The sequence below is a fragment of the Gekko japonicus genome, unplaced genomic scaffold (genome assembly GCF_001447785.1).
Source record: "Gekko japonicus isolate JY-2015 unplaced genomic scaffold, Gekko_japonicus_V1.1 scaffold318, whole genome shotgun sequence".
NCBI lineage: Eukaryota > Metazoa > Chordata > Lepidosauria > Squamata > Gekkonidae > Gekko > Gekko japonicus.
The window spans coordinates 569,524-578,704 of NW_015167541.1; the positions used below are offsets into that span (position 1 = coordinate 569,524).

Here is a 9,181-nt window from a genome sequence, read left to right on the forward strand (position 1 = left end):
TCCTATCCCCGTGTGTCTTCCGGTGGTCCATTTTCTTGGTGGGCTACAACTACCGTATCCAGCACCGCCCGAGGAAGGTGATGGGACATGCGGATGCCCTCAGCTGCCTGCCCTTGCTGTCCATCGAATCAGACCTGGCTCCATCGCACCACATCCTGCTCATTGACGACCTCCTGGACCAGCCCCTGCAGGCCACCGACATTGCCCGCCACTTGACCAGGGATCCTGTCATCTCCCAGGTCCTGGGTTGGGTGTGCTGGGGGTGGCCCACTGCCATGGCGGGCCCTGAGTTCACAGCCTTCACTGCCCAAAAGGAGGAACTGTTGGCATACAAGGGGTGCTTACTGTGGGGGGATCGAGTCGTTGTCCCCGGTGCCCTGCGCCAACGCGTCCTCCAGGCGCTCCATGAGGCTCACCCAGGGATTGTCCGGATGAAGGTCCTGGCCCAGAATTACCTGTAGTGGCTGGGGATTGATGGGGAAATCGAAGCATGGGTGAAGGGGTGTCAAGCGTGTCAGGCTGTTCACCTGAACCCTCAAAGCACGCCCACACAGGCTTGGGAGTCCACCCGCATGCTGTGATGTCAGCTCCACATCGATTTCGCCGGGCCCTTTCGTGGACTGCTTTTCATGGTCACAGTGGACTCCTACTCCAAATGGCTGGAGATAACCCCCATCACTGCAACTGCCTCAAAGGCCGCCATCTGAGCGCTGCGCTGAATCTTCACGACCCATCATGTCTGACAATGGAACAGCCTTTGAAAAGTATGCAGACGGAGAGTGATTTCAGCTAAGCATACCTTTATTTAGTTCAGGACAAAGACGAAGGGACCAGCTCGCAGGCTGGTTATATATGTTCAGAAAACCCGCCACCAAGTACACCTAAACACACCCCCTACTCCCGATAGGCTATTTACAGTAACCGGGCGACCATTGGTCTCCCGGCTGAGAAGCTGGCCCTCTGATTGGGGCCGGCTAGGATCCTACGGACCCATTGTCTTTGGACATGAAGCTATTGAAGAGTTGTGCCTGGCCAGCCCGGGCAAGTCCGGGCATGTCAGGCTGAATACATTACACCCCTCCCCCCTTGGTTCAGAAGGCACCCACAGACGAAGTCCTTCAAGTAGGCGGGTGGCTTCTTGGGGCGCGTCGAGCGTCGGGGCTCCGGGGTAGCGATGGGTTCGGTCTCGGGGGCCCTGGGAGCCGAGGGGCCTGGGACCGACGAGGGCGCCGAGGAGGCAGGACAGGCTGGCACCACGGTGTGAGGTGCCTCGGGTTCCTCACGGAGAGGCGGCTGTGGATCCGGTGCCGGGAGTGGGGCCGATGTGGCAGGCTCTGGGTCCTCGTCCGGATCCTCAGGGTCCAGCTGTAGCGTGCGACGGCGCAGCTGATCTATGTGCCGGTGGAGGATCTGGCCGTCCTCGCTGGAGACCTCGTATGAACGGGGGCCCTTGACCCGTATGACTCGGGCTGGGATCCATTGAGGCCCCCGGCCGTAGTTTCGGGCGTACACCGGGTCCTCTGGAAAGAACCCTCTGGCCGGCTCGTACGTCTCGGTGCCCGGGGCCTCCGGGGTTGCCCGATCTGGGTGTAACCGATCCAGTCGGGAGGCTAGGCGACGGCCCAGCAGTAGTTCGGCTGGGGTGCGGCCGGTCGTGGAGTGTGGCGTGGTGTGCTGTCCGAAGAGGAAAGCGGCTAGTTTATAGTCCCAATCGGTGGAGTCCAGTCGGCGAAGTGCGTCCTTTGTGGTGCGCACCATGCGCTCCGCCTGGCCATTTGTAGCGGGGTGAAACGGGGCGGATCGGACGTGGCGGATCCCGTAGTACCTGGTGAACGCCTGGAACTCGGCAGAGGTGAACGCGGTCCCATTGTCCGTGACCAGCGTGTCGGGGATCCCTTGGCCGCTGAAGATCCTCCACATGGCCCGGATTGCGGCCTGCGAGGATGTGGAGGGCACTGGGACCACTTCCAGCCACTTGCTGTATGCGTCCACCAGGATGAAGAACAGCTTGCCCTGGAAGGGTCCCGCAAAGTCCAGATGGAGGCGGGACCAGGGACGGTGGGAGGATTCCCAGGCCCTCTCGGGCGCTCGGGGTGGTTCCGGCCGCGAGGCTTGGCATGGCTGGCACCTCTTGACTACCCCTTCAATGTCGGCGTCCAGTCCCGGCCACCACACGTAGCTCCTGGCCAGGGCTTTCATCCGCACCACCCCGGGGTGTGTCTCATGCAGGGCGGTGAGTACCCGTTCCCTTAAAGGCGAGGGGATGACCACCCGGCTTCCCCACAGCAAGCACCCCTTGTGGGTTGAGAGTTCGTTTTTCCGGGTGGCGAACGGGGCGATGTCCTGGTCTCCTTTGGCCTCGGGCCACCCCCTCACCACCCAGTCCAAGACCCTCCCCAATGTCTTGTCCTTGGAGGTACAGCGTGCCACCTCCGAAACATGGACCAGCTGGTCCGTGAGGGCTTCCAGGCTCGCGACCAGGAGCGCGGGGGCCGGGTCCGGGTCACACTTGGGGAGGGGCAGGCGGCTCAGAGCGTCAGCGTGGCCCATCGCCTTCCCGGGCCGATGGACGAGGTCGTACGCATACCCCGCCAGGAAGATGGACCAGCGTAGCACCCTGGGCGAGGTGATCTGTGGCGTCTGCCGGTCGGGTGCGAGGAGGCCCAGCAGGGGCTTGTGGTCCGTCAGGATCGTGAACGGACGGCCGTACAAGTAGTGGTGAAATTTTTTCACCCCTGCCACGATTGCCAACGCCTCCTTGTCGATCTGCGCGTAGTTGCGCTCGGCCGACGACAGTGTCCGCGAGTAGTAGGCCACCGGGACCTCGCGACCATCCGGTAGTCTGTGCCCCAGGACCGCCCCGACCCCATAGGGAGAAGCGTCGCACGCCAGCACCACGGGAAGGGCCTCGTCAAAATGGGCGAGGACCGCATTAGAGACCAGGAGGTCCTTTATTGTTTGGAAAGCCGCGGCGTGCGGAGGCCCCCAGACCCATGGTGCTGACTTGTCGAGGAGGCGGTGGAGCGGCTCTGCGACGGCCGCCTTCAGGGGCAAGAAGGAGTGGTAGAAGTTCACTAGGCCCAGGAACGCCTGTAGCTCCGTCTTGGACTTCGGGGCCGGGGCGTGCGTGATGGCCTCTACCTTGTCCTGGGAGGGGTGCAGGCCGGCGGCGTCCACCGCGAAGCCCAGAAACTCCACCCGCGGCACCCCCAGTAGGCACTTCTCCCGTTTCACCTTGAGGCCCGCCGCGTCGAAGCGCTGTAAAACGGCCCTCAGACGGTCTGCGAAGGACGAGGGGTCTGGCGCGGCGATCAGCACGTCGTCTAGAAACGGCTGAACTCCGGGGATGCCTTTAAGAAGGGAATCCATAAAAGATTGAAAGATCCCCGGCGCGACTGAGACCCCGAACTGGAGGCGGTGCACTTTGAAGGCCCCCTTGTGGGTCGCAATGGTCTGGGCCTCGGCCGTGGCGGCGTCCACCGGTAGCTGCTGGTACGCCTGGGCCAAGTCCAGTTTGCCGAACACCCGGGCCCCGGCCAGGGCCGCCAGCACTTGGCTTACTACCGGCACCGGGTATGCGTGGGGCTGTAGGGCTTTGTTTATGGTACATTTATAGTCCGCGCAGATGCGGACGTCCCCGTTCGGCTTGATTGGTGTGACAATGGGGGTTTCCCACCGGGCCGACGCCACAGGTTCTAGCACGCCTTGCTCAACCAGGCGATCAAGCTCGGCCTCCACCTTCGGCCTCATGGAGATCGGGGGCAGCCGGGACCTGATGCGTATGGGGCGTATCGCTGGGTCTAGGTCCAGGGAGATGGCGGGGCCCGTGTACCGCCCCAGGGTCCCATCGAAGACGCGGGGGAATTCTGCACACACCGCCCCGAAATCCTGTGCTCCAACCTGGTTGATGCCCGTAACGGAGAGCCCCAGGGCCTTGAACCAGGCCAGTCCCAACAAGCTGGAGAGGGGGCGGTCCACAACCAGTAGGTCCAGTTGGCCCTTGAAGCCCTGAAACTGGACCCGGAACTTGCCCCAGCCCACCACCGCCACGGGGTTTTTGTTAAAGTCCCGTAACCGGAAACCCCGTGACTTCTGTAGTGGTGGCCCCCCCTGAGGACACAGTGAACGGAGCGTGTCCGCGGATATTATGGAGTAGGTCGACCCGGTGTCGATCTCCATGGTGCAGGGGGCTCCCTCTATGAGGACCGTCACATGCATTTTATTTGGGCCGTCGGGGGGCAGGTTACAGACCTGGTGCTGTGGGAAGTGGGACGACACGGTGTGGAGCTCCAGGGGCAGTTCCGCGGTGGTCTGGTGGGTGGCCGATCTCGGTCGTTGTCCCTGGGACCGGCAGACCTTGGCGATGTGTCCGGCCTTGTTGCAGGAGCGGCAGACCGCATTCCGGAAACGGCACGACCGGCGTTCGTGGCCCTCCCCGCAGCTGGCGCACTGGCTTGGAGACGGGGCCTTGTTGGTCCTGGAGGATGCGTGTTTTGGTCGCTGCTGAGTCCGCTGTCGGAGTTGCAGGACTTCCTCTTGGTCCGAGACGTCGGAGCCGCTGCTCACTTGGGTACGGTGGACCGCCTTGGCGCGGCGGTCTTGTCGCGCTTGTTCGTATGCTGAGGCCTCCCGGATGGCCTTGTCCAGGCTCAGATCGTTCTGGCTCACCAGTTTCCTCTGCAGCTTCGGCTCCCGGAGTCCGACGAGGAACTGGTTCAGGAGGGTATCGTCGAGGCTGGGGAAGGAGCACCGGGTCGCCAGGCTCCGCAGCGCCGCCAGAAAATCGGAGGTGGTTTCGCTGGGGCCCTGAACTCTTGCGAAGAAGTCCAACCGCTCCACGTACTTCGTGGGTTTGGGAGCCAGATGGTCGGTCAGGGCCTGGACTAAGGAGCTGTATGACTCGTCCTTCGTTAGTTTGGGCGAGATTAAGTCCTTGAGGAGCCGATGGGTCTGGATTCCGCAGTGGCTCAGCAGGTAAGCCTTCTTCATCGCGTCATCCACCACCTTGTGGATGGTGAAGCGGCTCTCCAGCGTGTCCAGCCAGGTGTCCCACAGCGAGGGCTGGGAGAGATCGAAAGCGGGCAGGCTTTCAGTTGCGGTCGCGGTCGCCATTGTGTTGCAGCCACGTGGTGGGGTGGCCTCTGGAACGGCGATGGCGTCGGGAGCGTTGTGGAGGCCGCTGCTGCTCTCGGGGTCAGCAGGGAGCGAAGCGGAGCCGGGAGCTGCGCGATGAGCGGTTGCCGGAGAGCTGGGAAGCGAAGCGGCGCGGTTCCCGGAGGTCTCGGCGTCGGGGCTCGGTGCGGTGCTCGTGTTGGCGTCCGGGTCTTTGTTCATGGGGTCGTGGATCCCATCCTCGTCGCCAGTGAAAAGTATGCAGACGGAGAGTGATTTCAGCTAAGCATACCTTTATTTAGTTCAGGACAAAGACGAAGGGACCAGCTCGCAGGCTGGTTATATATGTTCAGAAAACCCGCCACCAAGTACACCTAAACACACCCCCTACTCCCGATAGGCTATTTACAGTAACCGGGCGACCATTGGTCTCCCGGCTGAGAAGCTGGCCCTTTGATTGGGCCGGCTAGGATCCTACAGACCCATTGTCTTTGGACATGAAGCTATTGAAGAGTTGTGCCTGGCCAGCCCGGGCAAGTCCGGGCATGTCAGGCTGAATACATTACAGCCTTCATGTCAGATGAGTTCCAGGCGTTCCTCTGGGGAAATCTCATCCGGTATGTGAGGTCTGCACCTTTCTACCCAGCCACCAATGGGCAGGTGGAGCGCATGGTGAGGACTGCAAAAGAAGCCCTCAGCTGAATCACGGAAGGTGACTGGGAGTCCCGCCTGGCCCGATTCCTGCATGTCACAACATACCACCCTTAACCCAGTCAGCGGCAGCAGCCCGGCCGAGTTACTGATGGGCCAGTGGCCAACCGTGCTACTGGACAGGCTGTACCCGGATAGAGCCCCTGAGTCACAGAGGCTCTCCGAACAAGTGGAAGCTCCCAGGGGGTTCTTTCTGGAAGACCCCATGTTCATAAGGAACTTTGGAAAGGGAACCCCTTGGCTGGCAGGCTGGGTCATTCGTCCAATAGGGCCGGTCTCGTACGAGGTCTCCACAGAGGTCCTGCGAAAGCACGTGGACCAGCTGCGAAGGTGCCAGGCTCCCTGCATCCCCGGAGACAGAACTCTCAGGGGTCCCCAAATGGCAGCTTCCAGAGGAACTGGACGTCGACCTCCCTGAAGTGAGAGCCGGTGAGCCCTCTCCACCTCCGTTCCCAGAGTCTAGGGAAGCATCGCCGCCCTCTGTTCCTGAGGTTGAGGGGAATTCCCTGCCTTATCAGTGCCAAAGGGACAGTCCACCCATAGAAGCTCCGGAAACTCCAGTACTGTTACCCAGGCGTTCTACCCGGGAACACCGCCCCCCGGCCTACTTGAAGGACTATGTGTAGTAGGCACACTTTGAACTATGGGGGGAGGGATGTTGTGTCTGCTGAGTGCCACTAGGGAGCCAGTGCCTTAGTCTGAGCTTGGTCCGGAACGACAAAGGGACCAAGGATCCTAGGAACACCAATAGGATCACTGGTGGGACATTCATACCCACCAGTAAGAAAGGGGGTGTGGACAAGGTATTGTCTGGGGGGACACATAAATATAGGACTTTTCAGGCCAGTTGTTGTTGTTCATGTGCAATAAACTGAGTTGTTCACTATGCTGAATCGCTGACTCTTCATGCAACAAACCCAGTATACAACAGAGGTATTAGTGGAATAGAATTGTAGGATCCAACCAATGGCAGCATAGTTTTTCAGGAAGAATTTGATGGGGGGAAAATGAGAAGCCACCAGACAGTCAGCAACAGGGACTTCAGTACCCCAGTAGATGTTCCTGTTCTGGAAATTATTACTGTGCTAATCTCACACAAGCAGTGAAATGTAGTAAAATAGTTTTCATTGTTGCAATTAAAATACAAATTTCAAAAGAGTTTCTAAGTTAAATATGGTTGTTCTTCTGGCAAAAGCAATCCATCTGCTTTTCTCTCCCCCCCCCCCCCAAGAGCTGTGTGAAGTTGGATTTTGTAGCTCAGTAGGTTTTTGTAGCTTCACCAACAAGGCCACTTAATAAAACATGCATCATAACTGATTCTTTGTATTTCATTATAGATTATAAAACATGCATGTATTTTATATTGAACACAAATATTAAAGGGCAGGAAATAACTTTGCGGTACTGATCTGGACAGATATTGTGAACATCTGTGATGCTGACCATAAAAAAGTAGAGACTTTAATTATTGATGTTTGCCCCAGTGGGTGATTCAATACATTCCAGATGGGAAAGCTCCATTGAGTGGGATGAGAGTTCCTTTTGAAGACACTTTCTAATCCAATCAATAATAGACTAAAATAAAGCTACAGTATAACTATAACCATCCTTTTGATTAGAAAGTTGATGTGTAAATGACTTTTCAGCCAAGAGTGGCAGCTCTCTTCATAGCTGAGTTTCTTCACTGTGGATAGAAGAGTTCATGGCAGAACATGGTCTTGTTTATTTGTGTTTTTATAAACGAACAGACAGTGACAAATAAAGTTCCCAGACTTTGGATTGCCAACCTGACTGCGGACAAAAACAATTCATTTGCTCAGTCGTAAAGGGTGAGTTTTTGTATGTAAAAATTCCCAGATTTTAATCCTGCCAGTTAAAACAATCTCACATAGCAGGTATGGGGGAAAGATGGAATCTGGAGCTAAACTTCACTGGGCTGGGCGAACTAATGGGTCACACATGATCATAAAAAGTGAATGCCGTTTTGTCCCCCAGTTTTTATCCCTAGTGCAGTGTAATGTCTGTGCCATTCGCTGGAACATCTCGAATTCAGACCTCACCTTGACCATGAACAAACTCAGTGGCCAGAGACAAGCCACAGTTCCCGGCCTCTCTGCCCTCCGCACCTTGAGGACGATGGTGCTGACCTATTTTACAGGGATTGCAGAAGTGACCTATATGAAGTTTATGGAACACTTGAGGGAAATGCCATTATAGCCATTGCTGTTCATTGAGATTATTTGTCTCCTGCCTTTCTTCCCAGTGGGGATCCAAAGCGGCTTACATCGTTCTCCTCCCCTCCATTTTATCCTCACAACAACCCTATGAAGTAAGTTAGGTGGCTGAGAGTGTGTGACTGGCCGAAGATCACTCTGTAAGCTTCCATGGCAGCGCAGGGATTCGAACCGGAGTTTCCCAGACCCTGGTCCGACACTTTAACTAGTAATCCACCAGATGGAAAAGGTGGAAATGATGGTGGAAGGAAAGTGGAGTCAGTAAATTCATGCCATTATTTTTCTTCGGTTAAACCATTTGGCACTCTTTGCATTAGATAGGGAAACTGATAGATACATTTGTTTGTTTATATGGATCTATTTGATTTGAACTAAAGGACAGTAAGGGGAGGCTAAACCAAGGGTGTGGTCACACAGCAAGCTTACCACGATTTGTTCTCGCTGTAGATGTGATCGGGGATAATTTTTAGCGGGTTCGGATGATCACACATCCCTTGCCCAAAGGCTTGCATTGTGCAACAAGGCTCCAGGCACCACCCAGACAGCTGCGCTGCCCAAGTGGTGGTGCGGCACAAGATTTTTTAAAAATCGTATGCACATGTGCACATGCACACATATGTGCGTATGTGCATTTGCAAATCATGGCTCCCACTTGGATGCAGCATTTTTTCCCTGAACAGTAAACAAAATGAACTACCGACATGCAGTCAAGCGCTGGTCTATGTGTGCTTGAGTGTTCATACATTTAATATATTCAGCGCAGGATTGGTCATGTGCACAACGGTGAAAGCCAGAAAAAAAACCTACCACAAGAAGGACATACAGATGATCTAATCACATTCATAGTGAGAGATGGCCTTCCAGATAGGAGAAATTGGGGATTCACAGCGCAAGTAGTAGGAAAGTACTCAATTTTCCGGTGTCAGAAAAGGCGCTAGAAAACCAGGAGGATTGCGGGGGTGAGTCCGCTTCAATACGGGAGACAGAATTGGCTGTCTGATCAGCCCTTTTAAATGTGATAGGGAACAGTTATGAAACCCAATCAAAATGACCTTGTGACCACGACCTCTCTCACCACTACCCAGTCTATAGTCTAATCTATAGCGTCACGGCAAACATTTACA

The 9,181-nt window shown here is 56.3% G+C and overlaps 1 protein-coding gene across 1 annotated transcript; it reads right to left on the reverse strand.

Moving 5' to 3' along the window:
- Window positions 1-523: 523 nt before the first annotated feature.
- LOC107112453 (uncharacterized protein K02A2.6-like) lies at window positions 524-8,569 on the reverse strand. Its single transcript, XM_015413586.1, has 4 exons — window positions 8,484-8,569; window positions 5,932-6,124; window positions 1,592-2,295; window positions 524-527 (listed from the first exon to the last, which is right to left on the reverse strand). Exons 1-4 carry the CDS (start codon window positions 8,567-8,569, stop codon window positions 524-526), a joined length of 987 nt encoding a protein of 328 aa, XP_015269072.1.
- Window positions 8,570-9,181: the final 612 nt, after the last annotated feature.

Coding starts and splice junctions, on each gene's coding strand:
- LOC107112453 (XM_015413586.1), bottom strand. CDS start 8,569: ATGCAAGCCTTTGGGCAAGGGATGTGTGATCATCCGAACCCGCTAAAA. Junction 6,125..8,483: donor TACAGCGAGAACAAATCGTG/GTAAGCTTGCTG, acceptor GTGCTTTCGCAG/GACCTCTGTGGAGACCTCGT. Junction 2,296..5,931: donor ACAGCCTGTCCAGTAGCACG/GTTGGCCACTGG, acceptor TCAACCCACAAG/GGGTGCTTGCTGTGGGGAAG.